Here is a 17,288-nt window from a genome sequence, read left to right on the forward strand (position 1 = left end):
AATAAGAGCAGAGAAAGACAGGGTGAAAAACTTTAGAGAACAGAGAGGAAAGAAGGAGCAAACTCACTAAGAGTGAAAAGTTGAATGACTGATAGAACCCTACATGAAACAGTAAGCACCTTTTTCTTTTTAGATTATATATATACAGGAAGCAAAACTTACGTGTCCCCAGATAACCACACTGACTGACCTCAGTAGTACATGGTTCACTATTTAACTAAAAAATTACATTACCAAAAAGAACAAAAACAAAACACACCTTGAAAAACCACGTATACAGGGAGTATCACCATGTCGCATGCACCCACAGAGCTTTCCTGCAAACTGCCGAGGAGGGACTGATTGCCAGGACTGATCACCAGGACTGATCGCCAGCAACACCTTATAACCTGCAGCTGGTACTGGAGATGCAATGATCTCATAATGAAGACATCCACGATGCATATCACTAGTGTCCTTCAGAAATGTATCTACCCATACCAGTTATACATTAACTATATCTTTTAAAATCAAGACACTGTGCTCAGTCTGAATGTTTTTAATCTGATGAAGGATCACGTGTCTTTTCTACTTTATTAATTAGACATAAATTGCACAATTAAAAAGACTTCAATGAAGGTATGTTTTACAGTTCATCTGAGAAACTTTGTGCATTTGAATTAAAGGAGAAAAATATTAGTAAAGGAGCTCAAATAGGTGCTATGTTGTGTATACACCATAAATAGAGTCAATGCTTGCCACGGCTCCCACCCGTTTAATACAATGCAACATCCTGCCAACTATCATTTCAGAAACAAAAGATGCCAACCTTCCAACTGCTAAATTAGGAAAACAGAAATTTACAGTGACCAGACCAATCTACCTCTATTATTAATCTACAGACTCTTCTTTTAGCTAAAACTGCCCCTGAATGGTGGTGGCTGGCATCTGCAGTATGCATGAGCCACAGGTAGGTTATGCAGGTGTGGGATGTACAGTAGGTTCCACAGGTAGGATATACAGGTGTAGGATGTATAGTAGGTTCCACAAGTAGGATATACAGGTGTGGGATGTATAGTAGGTTCCACAGGTAGGTTATGAAGGTGTGGGATGTATAGTAGGTTCCACAGGTAGGATATACAGGTGTGAGATGTATAGTAGGTTCCACAGGTAGGTTATACAGGTGTGAGATGTATAGTAGGTTCCACAGGTAGGTTTTACAGGTGTGGGATGTACAGTAGGTTCCACAGGTAGGATATGCAGGTGTGGGATGTACAGTAGGTTCCACAGGTGTGGTATAGCATGTGCTAGAGCCAAGCGGTACACATGTAAAATTTATGTGCCACAGGTAAGATACAGATGTGGGATATATATTTGCTACTGGCAAAATATACAGTTGTGGTATGCATGTGCCATAGGTGGAGTATAAAGCTACAGTATATTTGATCCACAGGTAAGATAGATAGGCATGGTTTCATTTACTATAGCCAATATGTACAATGTACAGTATGTTACACAGGTAAGATACACAGGTGCCGTAGCATGTACCATAGCCAAAATGTATAATGTAGTATGTACAGTACTCGGCACAGGTAAGATATACAGGTATGGTATGTCAAGTATGTTACACAGGTAAGATATACAGTTGCGGTAGCATTTACTATAGCCAATATATACAATTTAGTAGGTATGTGGCACAGGTAAGATATACTGCTGTGGTATTTATGAACCACAGATAAAATTGGCATCTGCTGCCAAGGTTCTGGAAACAGACCACAGGGTCTATTTACACAGAGAACATCCAATCATGCTTACTATCTATGTCATTGGAACAAAGCACTAAAATTCCAATGTGATGAACCCCATACCCCATATATTCAGCCAGTGACTAAAGATATGTGACAACAATAGTTTCCTCTAAGACAAGATCAAATCAATCAAATGTCTAAAGCATTACAGAAATTATAATTAGTGTCTGAATGTACTTGTACTACATGTTCCTTAATTAAAAATAAAAGCAGGATCCAACCTACAAAAGAAGACCCCATAAGGTGACAGGCGGGTGGAGCTGGTATACTTAAGTGTAGAAATCCATCCACCAATGGATAGAAACTTCAACACCAAGTGATATGATCCTAAAGCCTAGTACACTTTGTGTGTATTGTATTTAGTTGGGCTACCTGTACTGTAATCAATATGTGGCTCCTTCTGTTTTTGTAGGTGATGTAGCAATGGTTTACATACCCTGTGCTAGAAGAGTCGGGCTGCTGTTCTCACACACAATGCAGAAGTTCAGGTCTATAACTGTTCAACACAACTTCTGCACACCACATGAGCAGTGGCCATGCTAAGCAGCATTGTTGATTGGAGCAGTGTGCGGAGGAGCAGGTCTTGGACAATGGAGACCCGGGGCATTGTGTGTGACAGTAGTAGGCCAACTCTCCAATATGCTGCCAGCGCAGGGTGTTTGCTTCGAGTTAGTTATCACACATCATCCATTAAAGCCAGTCAAAACATTCATCCACTTTGAATGAGCAATGCAGTGACGGGCGATGGCAGCTGCTTGGTGGTTGGCAGCCACCCAGGAGCCGCTGGAAGATTGTCCATGTGAACCCAGACTAACTGATAAGATATAACAAAATGCAACCAAATCTTTAATGGAATACAACTAAACAAAGCAAATAGGAAAAAATAAGAAAACAATAATTGTTAGGGTTTCCATGCATGTTAGTTTTTGTATCACTCCTAAACATATTGCATTTCTACGCCACCTAACAGCTGCGTATTGGCAACTGATGACCTTAAAGGAAATGAAAAAGTGCAATTAGATGGCATCAGTGTTTGTCCATTCAATCTGTCACACCTACGTATGTAGTCACCATTCAGACGTTAGTTTTAATTTTAAAATAAATGGCGTTTGGCTGCCAGGAGACACACAGTCATCCTCTGTTCCTCCAGAATTTTGGAGTATGTTCCCTTCCTCTGGGCATCAAAGCACAGACTCACGACCTTTCATATAATGGACACAAGGACATGGATCCCTGAGACCTCTGGTGTTGCAGGGGTTAATACAAGGTCAAATGAAATAAAACAGAGTAAGACAAACATTTGTCAGAGCCAACTAATCACATATGTGTCAGCAAGGTGTGGAAAGGTTACAGATTAAACTGTATCAGTGCTGCCTCTGTAATGTGCTGGAATGGAAGCATTTCTGGACAGCAGGCATACTTCGTCATGGACTCTTACCTTGTTCTAGCTCATTCCCACTGGCGTGTAGCCCTAACACAACTCATGGCAACTCATATGATGTCTGCTGGTTCTCTATTCTTTCTTAGTTGCAATCACAAATGAAAATTACCAGCGAACACAATACAACACAATGTGCAGCTATCCACAACTGTGCGCTAAAATCGCAAGCATGCAATATATATCTGTGCAAAGTGGTGCGTTATATTTCCCATTCGAACAGAAGGGCTGTAAAAAACACAGTGTATGGCTAGGTTCATAGGGATGATGGTGCGTATTGGAAAACATATTACAGCTGAAGGGATGAGAGATATGAGCCTTTAAAGAGAACCTGTGATCCAAAAGCAGAATGTACAGGTATACAGAAATAAGTTGACTGCCACCAAATGCAAGTTGCCTGACGGCCATCCTGATACAACAGCTTCAAAAGCTTGAAGTCACTGGCATGGATCGACCATGCAGGTCCAATAGTCAATTGATTGCTCGCTTGCCAAAATGCAGTATTGAGCCCAGAGGCAGAGGGGCAAGTTGTGTTTTCAGAAGGAGGTCAATGGCCATCCATGTATTTCTCTCAGTACTGGTTTCTAGCCTTATGGAGAAACAGGATAATATTTAAAGAACTGTAAAAGCAACATACACAACCAATTAAATCACCTATTTTTCTTGCAGAACAGCAAATCTAGAGTGCAAACTTATACCTCCAAAAATACTCCTGTCTGTGCTTGCACTTTCTACCACACGAATGCACTGACGTATTTTGGGAACTTGGCCTTGAGCTGAGCAGAAGTGGCCACACATAGGTCCTGTGATATATTTTTAATGCTATTTGAATGCTGGATACATAAAGATCCTCTATCAGCTTCAGTGACTTGAAAGAAAAAATGCGGGTAGAGAGTTGGGACACTTATTTTCCTGTTCAGGGCAAGGTGTCTGTCACTAGATACTTACCTCTCTAGAAATGACCCAACAATCCTTCCTCAAAATACTTTGTGCTTTTAGGTATGGTGGAGTATCTGGTCCCCCTCCCGGGCTTCAGTGGTCCAGCCTAGGCCCAATGATGGGGGGCATGGTGTCACTGCTCCCCCTAGGCTTTAATGGCGGCTGCAACAAATGGAGGAACAGAAGGGAAGCCTTGGAGAGAAACTCTAAGTATTATAGAGTATTGTTTTTTTTCCTAGTAGTAAAGTGGAAATCACTAGTGTTTCTTTTATGTGTAAGCTCATGGTAAATTATTTTGGGACCCCAGTTTCCATTATGTATATTTAAATTTTCATAGGCCTATCCCCTGCATTTCCAAGCATGTTTGTTTCACACGTTTTCCAGGATGCTGCTAAAAGTGTGTAGGTTCTGTTTGATGAGGATTAGGACCCGTGGCCTTAGTGATGGCTACAAGAAAGAGCCGTCCTCAGACCGTGACTGATGACTGAGCATTTTGTGTATAGCTGGATATCGTTTTACAGTAGCTCTGACGTCAGCACCTTGTTCAACCAAACAGCAAAATTGTTTGGAGACCCAGATACAGTTACTGTGCACATCACAGACATGCTGAGACTGAAGAATTTCTGAGATTGGAGAATAAGCCCTTTCTAATTGATTAAAGGTATCAAGTAATAGATCAAAAAACAACAAAGACAGAGATTTAAGGGGGGTTTTTCGGCACAAATGATGTATTCAACATACATTAACAAAATTTGTAATAGGGTTTGTACATTAAAAAATACCACTGTACACAACTAGTGGTCAGGTATAATCATTGAAATCATATGATTACTTAATACAATAAACAGTAATCAAAGGTTGGTTTGAACCACCTTATTATCCTTGTGGTTCAACTACAGACAAAGTGATTTTTTTCACTAGACATATAACAGCTATCAACTTATATATTGTTGACCATATACAATATTTGATCATCAAAGCATGTTGTTGGATATACTCGACGCGTTTCACCAGATACGGCTTCTTCAGGAGTATTGACAGCATGCATAGATTGTCTGTGTCAATTGCATCTAGACCAGTACATAATGTTTGAATTAGAATTTATAATGATTCATATGAATATTATTTTGTAGATATATACATTCCCAATTAATGTGCTCTCTATAACATGATGACCTATGTTGTTTAGAGCGCACATTGTTGTCCCACTATATATACTGGTTATTAATTGATTAATAACAAGCAGGTTTTAGGTCAATATACATGGATGTCAGACAGTAATTAATCCAGAAATATTCACACTTACATGGATTTGTGGAACAAAAGTGGATGGTATGAAGTTGTATGCAAGATCAGAGAGGTATAAGTAGTGTGGTATTCTACATGCTAAGGTCCTTGTGTTTGAGTCAGGGATCTATAAAAAATCAATGATGATTTTATGTTGAGAGACCAATATACATATATACATACATAGACTGTAAAGTATAATATCATGTGAGTATGTCAGTATGACAGACTGATATTGTTACCTTATATAGTTGATCCTAGGTGTATTCTGTATACCAGATAGAGAATTTGTAAGTATGTTACACACAGCTCCTGGAGAGATGTGCAGGACAGCAGCTGGAATCCTGCTTAAATCTGTCTTTGTTGTTTTTTGATCTATTGGATGATGAGGGTAGGCACATTATTGCTCTATTTACAGTCACTGTGATATACCACCACCTTTGCCACATCTCCACTAAAGGTATCAAGTACTTTGTAAAGAAATGTGGTGCTCAAAATATAAAAACTGAGCAAATGCATATATATAGATTTAAAAGTAAAGGCAGGATTTTAGGATCTAAGTGGAAATTTCCAATAAAAAGTCCACCAACTTTCCCAGAATGACTGAAATTTTTCAATTGAGTCCAATAGTAGGCATGCAACAGTATTGACCAACACAAACATTGACTTGTATGGAGGGAACAAGAATTCTCAAACCAATTAAAATGCACACTGGCAGACTATTACAGGTGGACCTGTGATCATACATGTTAAGAAAAGTGGAAGTGTTACACTTCCCTGTGACAATGGGCCTGATTTATTAAGGCTCCCCAAGGCTGGAGAAGATACACTTTCATCAGTGAAGCTGGGTGATCCAGCATACCAGGATTCAGAACATTTGAATAGCAAATGACTTTAAAGAAATACAATCCAGGTTTGCTGGATCACCAAGGTTTACTGATAAAAGTGTATCCTCTCCAGCCTTGGAAAGCTTTACTAAATTAGGCCCAATGTCTTTACCTGCTTTTCCCCCCAATAGGACAGAGCCACATTTGTTAAGGTATTATCCAAAAGCACCATCACCTTTTTGGACGGGAGTGCCACAACCATGTAAATCCTGGTGCCTGTGGCTGTATTCACCAGTGCCCAATGAAGATCCAGTCCTGTTGCAGCCTCTCACCTTGTGGGATTTTGTGTTCCAAAGGACTCGACATGGAATGGTGGTAATGCCACTTTGGTGATGGGGAGCATGGGGGTAAGGCCAAGCCCATAGTCTTCCTCAATCAAGACCTCTACAATTCCTGCAGGTCATATAACTACACTACAACACACCTTCCCTGTGTACTCATGACCAGAGAGGTCCATTGTTAAATATTCTCATCTACCAGTTTCTTGCAACAAGTCATCAGCAGCATCCATTTGTGGGTTTTAGTTGGTAAGATTGATACGTGCTCTGCAGGCTGCATTGCCCTCTGGGCACAGGTAGAATCAAAAGAAACTTTAAGACTGGTTTACAGAAAAAAGTGGCATGAGCCTACAGAACACAACCATGCAGCCTTCTATGGAAAGAAGAAGTTTGTCATAAAGCTAAATACAACAACACACTTGTGTATCTTCTTAATGTAATCCATGGAGACCACATTGTAGATGAACATTATACAGAAGTCCCCCAGAGAGAACATTGTCTGCATGTGATAAATAAAAGGTTCACTTATATGGAGACATCGGTGTACACACAGACTCGGCAATATATACATGCCGCCACCGGACGTGTCCATAAACAGAATGACCTACTGAATATACAAAGCCACAATTTCCTTTGATTCCACAGCTAAAACAAATAAATGAGTGTACAGTTACAATATTGGCCAAGAATCTTTTCTGAGGTCACCATGTAAAATATAATTTGCTAGGGGTGGGAACATTTTCCCAAAGGGGAATCAGATTTTTCTAAAATATTGAATCTCATTGGGTACCTAAATGAGTGCTTGTCTTATTGAAAGTATGAAAGCAAAATCAAGTGCATAGCTGTGCATTAGGCCAAGCCATTTCTATAGCCCATCAGTCCACCAAAATCAGGGTTTGCAATGGCAGTAGAGGAAAGGGATATATTTCTATAATACTGAACAATTCAATTCTTGCTTGGTTGGACACCAACCTCTTTTTGGGATGTTGATGTAGAAAAGTTCTGAAGGCTCAGGATATGCAATATAACACAGGTTAGAACTCCCATTTCAGACCATACTGATCCTCCAGTGATAATGCAGCTCCATCATTGTCCTCCTTTCTTTCTACATTGCCAGAAATGCATATACTTGGCCAAGCCCAGGGTACATATGTATGTGACACATGTCTATGCTCTATAGAGAGTCTACCCCGAGGGTGTCACCCTGCGGCTTAATGTCTAACTCCCTGGGGTACCATAATCATAGGGGTCCCATGCACTTTTTCCCCCAATAAATTTGTATATTTGCTGCCAGATATATAGCTGACTTGCTGGTAAAAGAACTGTCACTACATAGCAATTCCAACAATTTTGTTGTTGAGTTGCTGATAGATCTATGCTATAAAATCAACGTAATCATTAACAACTATCCAATGTAGCTGCTGATGTTCAGGATAAAAAAAGCAGTTTGGACTTACAAAAGCAGCTCAAAGTAAAACGTTGGGCAAAATAAATAAAAAATAAACAAGGTTCTCTGATGTCTGTTACCGGATTTTCGCTCTGCAGTGAAATTGCACAGCAGTGTTGTTTCTTTATAAATAGGGCAGCCTTAAAAAGCCATTCTGTACAAATCTAATAAAAAGTAGAACTTTCACAATTGATGTTAGATTCATATGCTGATGCCCATTCTTTGCTTGGTCATGCACTGAAAACCATCTGCCCCATTCGTCCTGAAAGGTCAATGTATATCAGAGTTCCCAAAAACCAGAAGCCAATGGTTGGATTCTTTGTCAATACTATAAAAACACAACTTGGCCCAATTTTATGGTAAACAGAAGGGATCACCACCATAGGCAGCTGGTACTTAGTGGGTAGGAGTGGGCTTCTGAAGTGGGGTTAAAGAAGAGGGGCTGGCAGAAAATTGCCAGCAGGTATGCCAGGTAAATTGTCATTTGTGTACCCATTGACAATAAATGGCCCCTCATAGATGGACTTTACTGTCCATCTCCAGCCAACACATTTAAAGCTATTTTAGCAACCCATTTGTTTTCTTTTGAGAAGAAGGTAAATAAATTAATAAGGTTTAGAAGGTTTAATTTAATAAATATTGGCTGTTGTCACCAACCCAGTCGGTATACCAGTTTACCCCAACCCCTACTTTACCATTCTTGCAATGCCCCCAGGCTAGCAGACTTCCTCAATCTTTTTACTCCTGAAATAATTTTCAGGTGTCAGGGAATCCCTACTATAATCAAATAATGTGAAAAAATATATATTTGCATTGGTTGCCAAAGAGAACAATGTTCTCATACTTGGCTCAAGTGGTGTTGGACCAGAATCAAGGCAAGAGCCATCTTATGGGAGGTCAATCAGCCACCTAACAAGGAACCCCTGGCACTTTCTGGAGGAACCCTACGTGAGAATAGCTTCCTAGAGGGTTATAGACTATGTAACAACTGAAGTACCCTTTAGGTGACATTTCATCCTAGAAAACTTTCACACTTTCACGTAACACAGACTTCAATGACCTCCAATCTGTCACCAGAATGACATCATTACTCCTGGGTAAGGCCCCATTGTTCTGGAACAAATCCTGATATATCACACCAAAACTTTCCAAGGTTCAGGTCAGGCTTTCCGATAACAAAAGACAACAAAAGACGCAATTCTACTGGAAAGTTTTTTCCCTGCAGAGACCCTGCGCACAATCCCGGTCAGTGACCGGCATAGGCAAACACTGAGTAATGTAAAGTGGTGAGTGGTATAAAAACCACCTTAGAGCAAATACAGAGAAAACAACTTGATATGGCCAGCTTAAAATAATCCCACTTTAAGGGAACAAAAATGATTTCCAGCTCACCCACTTGTCATTTTGCAGTTTTTTTAAAAAAAATAAAACCTGCCATTTACTACCACAATCCACTGTCATGTGACCATTGGCAGTGCCTGTTCTTGAAACGCAGACTGGTGTTTGCAAGTGATTATCCCACAGCGGACCAATCTTTTGCTGCCCTTTATGTTGAGAAATTACACCACAAATGCAAGACTACCATTTTGGCACCCATTGGACAGAGTATGCACCACCAGAAAATCACATGGGCAATGCAAAACTTACCCTTGGCTACTAATTAGAAAAGTGAAGCGGCACCCTGTCACATGACCATGGTGCCAGCTAAACATATGGGATTTTACACGGCTTTCTGAAAGCAGAACGTTGTGATAATCCCTACATGTAATGCCTCCATGATTAGAAAATGAAATCAAATGAATGAAAGGGGTGATCCGGGGACAGAAATGCTGGTGAGAAAAGGTTTCTTGATGCGGTTATTTCTCCAGTCTGAGAATGAGACTTAGTCTGTTGCAGCTTCTAATGCACAATGAGAGAAGCTTACATTGTTCGGTGAAATCAAGCAATTTCAGTATAACAGAGGTGCCCATACAATTGTACAAATCAATAGGGAAGGCTGAAGTTTAGATTAATCTACGGTGTTGTGTAATATGCACCATATAAATCCTGTTTATTATAATAATGATAGTATTAATAATAATAATATTAATATTAGTAATATTAATATTATAAATTACCTCTGTAGCTGCAGGCACTGCAGAGCAATTCACCATCAAAATATACAGAGATCCATTAAAGTCCTTAAAGTCTCAAAACTCCGTTCTTCTTTTGCATCACAGATTAGAAGGCTGACTTACTAATAGAAGGAACACATAGATCTACTGATAAAAGTGTTTTTTCAGAATGAATTACTCCACAGTAAGTCAACATACAGAGGCTAGTAAGTGGCTTGTTTTAAAGAATGCTACTCATTATCAGAACCTGTAAATAACTTATTGTCCATACATTGGCCACATTTCTATACTAGGCACACCTCCAACAAAAAAAAAAAATATATATTTTTTTGTTTTTAACAGAACAGAAAGGTTTTAGAGCCTTTGGCTTTTTTATTCTATACCCTCAATGTCTGTCTGCATAATGGGTGTCCAGGCAGAAACGTTTAGGACTGGAATTTAGCTTTAGATTATAGCGTGTGTGACCCTTAAATACGCCTGACAAAGAAGCCGAAATTAGCTACTGAAATGTGACTTTGGCAATAATTGCTTTTTATAGCTCCATATCAATACGCACAGGAATCCTGGTGATGTGCATTACAGCTGGCAGCCCAATGACGTCACCCCGCACAGAGGGTACAGAGAAATCCGCAATATAAAAAGCAGCATGGGTAAGGGAAAGTCTGCTAGCCTGCCCTGGAACTGGAAACATATCATTAGAGTGGAGACACCAGTTCCACCCAGTCTGTTCTAATCCCACCTGGTGTGACAGTCCAGACCACAAGTACAGAACTGCTGAACGTCTCCCTGATGTGTATACATTCCAGCACTTTACTACCAGCTAGATAATCTGGAGGGAGACATTTCAGCAAGCGGTGCTATGGTTCTGCACAATAAATAAGCTTGCTAAATAAAACAGTTTGGGGGCCTGTGCCTGCTATGGCCACATTGCCATACATGTTGGTGTGTGCTACATCAGAGCAGGCCATTAATTTGACACAGAACACTGCACCAAGGATTGTGCACGCTGGGCTTTTATAACCCATGGTAAGACATGGCAGTGCACCGCTGTGCATTGGTAGGTGCATTTAGGGTACTTATAAGGATAAAGTCTCGGCAGACCTTGTCATTTGTGTTGTATTAATGCACATGTTTCTGTATAGCAATACATGCGTTAATGCAATGCACAACTACAAGTCCAGACCCTGAGAGACTATCATGAGCTCATGGCAGCAAATCAGATTTCAGCAAGTGCAAATCTCATGGTGGCAATGGACAACAGCTCTACATAAGGCTAATATGAAGTGCATGTTTTAGGAAGAATAAAAAAGGAAATGGGGCAGTTTAATTTGCCTTTTTCTGCTTTACATCCTACAAAACCTGTTATGATTACATGCCTCACTTTACACCCAGCGATGCCGTCATTGGGTCCCGCTGCTTCTTTATGCAGGGTCATGGCTTGTGAGAGGGGGCATACATTCCAGAAATCCACACACCTCTCTAAGTAATGTCCTCCAAATGGAATGAATGAAAGAGGAGGACCAGGGGCAATAAAGCCGGGAAGGTAAAGGCTAGATGATGGAAATGAGTTAAGCCCTATCTGACTTGCTGCAGCTTCAAATCAAAAATAATAGAGGAGCCGGTGCAACTGTGCAAGGCCAAAGCGATGGCTGGATGTCAGCTTTACCACACGTTGTGTCCAAGCCCTTAAAGTATTCAGTAAACTGCCTACTATGCTAGGGATTCCACCTAATGTTTGCAGGTATTTGCATGGGTTAGGTTAATTGGCTTCCCCCCAAAATTGACCTTAGACTGTGATAATGACTTATGACTATGGTAGAGACATTAGATTGTAAGCTCCTTTGAGGGACAGCTAGTCACATGACTGTGGACTTTGTACAGGGCTGTTTATATATATATATATATATATATATATATATATATATATATATATATATATATATTAGTATATAAATACTGTGTTATAATAATAATAATTATGTGTTTTGCTTCTGTCATCAGCTAGCACTCGGAGCCATCACTAATCAAAAATCAAAATTTGCTAACCACTTTTGCGCAGCCTGAACACCAGCGCTAGTCCAGTGCACTCACCAGCTTTTATTGAACACGGCTGTCACGTGTATTTTATTATGTTACAGAGGAAATCGGATGATGCAGCGTGATGTCATAAATGTCAATCCCTAAAATAAGTCTGGATGTGCCTGTGGCAGGGTCAGCCTGCGTTCCAGACTAGCATAGACATTTTGAGTTTCTCATGGAAACAAATTTTTTTCTCTATTTTACCAAAATTGCCAGTTGCAGAGTTTATACTCAGAGACGGCATGGAGCTGGAGACTCACAAAGTGACTTCTTGGTGTAATGTGTGCGTATCACAACAGACACTGCACATCATAGGTAATAGAGAACACTGTGCAGATAAAACAATACAATAAATGCAATGTTAAAAACGAATGATCAGTTTTGAATGAAAAATTAATTAGAATTGCCATTTTTATCTATCAGCAGGTTAGCAACAAGCTTTGAACTCTGTGATTGTTTTTTTGTCGTGTAAGGAGATAAAAGGACCAATATTCTCCGATCTTTTATCAATCAAGGAAATATCAATCATGGAGCATAAATTTAATAAAATATGCCAAGTATAAGAATCTATCTCATTGGTCCATAACAATCACTACGCTCCCTTCTACCATTAAAAAAACAAGTGAACAATGTGTACGATTTCTCATTTCAATAAGATCAAGAATAAACCAACCAATTAGAAATCGAAATTGAGCGATGATCGTTCGCTATCTATTGTGTGTACGGTTGTTCAGTGATCCCCTGTACATGTCACTTCCTTCATCGGTAAAACGTTCGTGTCTAGCGTGTGTACATTATTGGTGGATTATATATGAACAATCGTATTGTTACAGCGTGTACAGAATCATGCACTATACGATCGTTCACAATTCAAGATCTGTCGTTAAGCGTTCATTTTCCAGCGATAATTATTACATGTGTGTACCTAACAATACCTGGCTCTTTCTGGAAAACACAAGGGAAGGAAAGAGAAATAAACTAGAATAAAGCAATTAGAAATGAAATTGTGCGATGATCTCTATAATGTACGGACGTTCGGTGATCGTGGATTGTTCTGTGATACACTTTACACGTCACTTCCATCAAACGATTATTGGTGGATTATATTTGAATGATCGTATCGTTACAACATGTACTGGTAAAAATAATTGCTGATCTGTCGCTAAGCGTTCATTTTCCAGCGATAATTATTACACGTGTGTACCTAACAATACCTGGCTCTTTCTGCAAAGCACAAGGGAAGGAGAAATAAAGTAGGAATAGTGTGAGATAAGAATGATAATAAATTCATTATGATCATTAGTTGAGAAATCATTAATACCCCTGAGTATGGTATTGAATAGAAATCTTTCCTTCCCTGACATCACACAAGGGAAGGATAAATAAACTAGAAGAAACCATGAGATTAGAAATGGCTTTTTTTTATAGATTTACAGATCTTCTAGTTATCTTCTCCCCTTTTACATTCATCCCCAGTGCTAGTGAACCATCAAACATCAGCAAAACCTCTGCAGGAACTACAACTGTCAGACCTAGCAGCGCTCAGTACGACGCTACAGACTTTGTCGGCGCTATATCCAGACTAACCTTACAGATTTGATCAGCCGATGCTTCTTGATGTCCTCCTCGCTGAAGGAGAAATGCATGCTGTGCTTCCTGGGGGGCCGCAGGGTACCCCGGCTTGTGGAGGGCATAGATCTGTCGGGGGTGCTCCGTAGTACGGCTGTCCGGTGCTGGGAGGCGGGCACAGTGACAGCTGGAAGTCCTGGAAGTGGATTACAGAGCAGGGCGGAGGTGTCATTACTCCGGATCTCTTAACCCTTAGGGTGCTGCCCCGGGACAACACAGGTAGCAAAGTACCAGCGATCCCTGACCTGTGATAGCTCAATGCCAGGCTATGGCCAGCAGATGGGCACAGTGCACCCCTGATTGTACACTGCCAGTGTTAGACTGAATACAGGTGCTGGACGCTCTATAATGATCGCTGGAAACGAACGACTAACGACCATTCGTCCGATAATCGTCAACAAAAAAAGTGCACAAGGACGCCGATGAACGAGGAATGTCGTTGGAAACGAACGACCCTCCTGGCGGATCGGATTGGGTGATGATTGTTCGCTATCTATTGTGTGTACGGTCGTTCAGTGATCGCGGATTGTTCTGTCGTACACTATCTCCTGTACAAGTCACTTCCATCATCGTTCAAACGATCGTATCTAGCGTGTGTACATTATTGGTGGATTATATTTGAACGATCGTATTGTTACAGCATGTACAGGATTGTGCACAATACGATCGTTCAACGATCAACAAAAAAAGTGAGCAACGACTGACCAACAACACAGATGAACGAGGAATGTCACTGAAAACAAACGACTATCCCAGCGGATCTGATTGAGCGACGATCATTCGCTATCTGTTGTGTGTACGGTCGTTCAGTGATCGTGGATTGTTCTGTGATACACTATCTCCTTTACACGCAACTTCCATCATTGTTCAAACCATCGTATCTAGTGTGTACATTATTGGTGGATTATATTTGAACGATCGTATCGTTACAGCGTGTACAGAATCGTACACAATACGATCGCGCACGTGCAATAATTGTCGTTAGAAAATGAACGATTAACGACCGATCAATGATTATTCACAGTTCAAAAATAAACCACCAATAGTGTACACACACTAGGTACGATCGTTTGAACGATGCAGGAAGTGACATGTAAAGGAGAAAGTGTATCACAGAACATTCACTGAACGATCGCCAACGCTTATCACACAATCAGATCCACCGGGTCGGCCGTACGTTTCCAGCAACATTCCTCGTCCATGGGCGTCGTTGTGCACTTTTTTTGTCAACGATTATCGTTAACCAGACGTTCGTTTCCAGCGATAATTATTGCACGTGTGTACGTAGCGTTAGACTGAATACAGATTACTGATTATAAATATATTTTTTTAGTTTCATATAGAATGGGAAGAGTTAAAAAGTGTCCTCTGCCCATGAGCTCACTGGGGATAATTTATTGTTGGAATTTTAGGTTTAGAACAAAGAACAAATTAATAAACAGGACAGGAAATAAATCCTATTTAAAATGCTCATTGTTCAGTGTCCTGGTTTTTAGTATTGTATTAGTTACAAAGGTGAGGTTACTCTGTGATTTTGATGCAACAATGGGAGCAATAAGGAGCGCAGACAAAACAAATGGCATGCTGCGTTCTGCAGGAATGTTGTGTATGGGATCGGGAGAGGGATAAATATAATAGAAGAGCTGGAAGTCCATCCTATGTTCTAGTAACACCGAAGCAATGTCTGTATTTACTCAAATTGGTTGGCACTGAGGACAGGAGAATCTACAAGTTTAACACCAATAGATGTGGTACTGGGGGCAGAAGTGGAGCACCAACAAATGTGGTATTAAAGCGTACCTAAACTCAGAATTTTCACTTTACATAAAAGGGTAGATAACCCTTTAATGCAAAGTAAAAATTCTGTTGTTTATTTTTTTTAAAAAGAGTGCAGCATTGCCCCCTAATTCTCGATCGCTTAGGGCAGAGGTAGGCAAACTCCGGCCTTTAGACCGGATACGGCCTAGACAGTATTCCAGTCCGGCCTAATGCCCCCTAGTTATGTATTGTTGAATCCGGCCTAAATGAATTGTCACGTTATTGCAAGTTCCCGCGAAATCATCGAGTTCCCGCACAGTAACCCCAATTACTATGCCTAAGTGACTAAGAGCGGAAGCAACACTCAGCTACCAGACTCCGGAAGGTTGACCTCAAACGTCGTGTCTTCAACCCCGAATGGACTGACAAAATATTCTTCGTCCAACGCGGCAACAAAGCCCTGTGTTTACTGTGCAACGACACCAACAGCACATTCAAGCGGTCGTATCTCAAGGGGCATTTCAAAGCCAAGCACGTTGCACACGTACAGAAACTACACCGCAGTGGAGCGGAAGACTGAGGCTGCTCGCTTGCAGTCACGGTTGGAAAAAAACTTTCCTTGGACACCTTGTTTCTTCTGACCTAGTGTGCCTTCTTGACCTCTTGAAATGGCCTAGAAGTCTAAAAAGTTTGCCGACCCCTGACTTAGAATGGAATCACAAAGCCTCCAGGGATACCTATGTCACCCATCCCGGGAGGCTCTTAGGTGCTCCTTCTGAGAAAGAGCCTTTTCGTGAAAAGGAAAAAAAAATTGTCCATCTCACGCAAGCGCAGTGAGATCGGCAACTTTTTTTTCCAACCTACGCTATCCGATCTCGTGCCTGGGTCAGGTGACATAGCAAGAAGAACCCGAAAGAAGAGGCGAAGATGGCGGGGCCCGGAGCGCCAAAGATGCCGGGACGACGCAGGAACCGATGGAAGACACCCCCAGAAGGATCAGACTGCCTTCCGGGATTGAAGGTTAGTCTATTTTTTGTGTCTTTAGGGATATAATAACCTAAAGGTATAACTGCAACAAGGGTGGCACTGGGGACGGGGAAATTTAGAAGATTAACACCACCAAAGGTGGCATTAGGGATAGGAGAAGAGACAACTCTAACTAAACCAAAGTGGGTACTGGGTACAGGAGGAATTAGAGGTGGAAATGCACCAAAAATGGCACAGGGGGCAGAAGAATCTAGAATTGTATTACAACCCAATATGAAGGTGAAGCTAGAAATCTAACTGAACTGAAGGTGGCCCTGGGGGCAGGAGAAGATTGAAGTGTAACGGCACCAAAGGTGGCCCTGGGGGCAGGACAAAATAGAAGTATAACTGCAGCAAAAGTGGCACTAAGGACATGAAAAGCTAGAAATGTAACTGTAAAGAAGGTGGCACTAGAGGAACTAGAAGTTTAACTGCCCCAAATGTGGCATTAGGCGTCAGAGAACCTAGAAGCATGTCTAGCATAAAGGTGGCAGTGGGGGCAGGAGAAGATAGACGTGTGACTGTGCCAAAGGAGTGCTCCTTGCCATAGCAGCACCATTCTACAAATCATGTATGTATGTATGTATGTATGTATATATGTATGTATGTATGTATGTAT

At 40.8% G+C, this 17,288-nt stretch overlaps 1 protein-coding gene across 5 annotated transcripts in view; it reads right to left on the reverse strand.

Moving 5' to 3' along the window:
* Nucleotides 1–17,288, reverse strand: part of PDE4A (phosphodiesterase 4A) — a 301,715-nt gene that overhangs the window by 56,890 nt on the left and 227,537 nt on the right. Inside the window, exon 1 of one of the 5 annotated variants that reach the window (XM_072399608.1) lies at nt 13,844–13,980. The exons of 3 other annotated variants lie outside the window; for them this stretch is intronic. In XM_072399608.1, coding sequence (XP_072255709.1) covers nt 13,844–13,950 — 107 coding nt within the window. In that variant the 5' untranslated portion in view covers nt 13,951–13,980. Of the gene's footprint in view, nt 1–259; nt 347–13,843; nt 13,981–17,288 lie in introns of those variants that run through there. One more of the 5 variants, XM_072399610.1, reaches the window with a different exon arrangement.

This window comes from Pyxicephalus adspersus, chromosome 2, assembly GCF_032062135.1.
Source record: "Pyxicephalus adspersus chromosome 2, UCB_Pads_2.0, whole genome shotgun sequence".
Taxonomy (NCBI): Eukaryota; Metazoa; Chordata; class Amphibia; order Anura; family Pyxicephalidae; genus Pyxicephalus; species Pyxicephalus adspersus.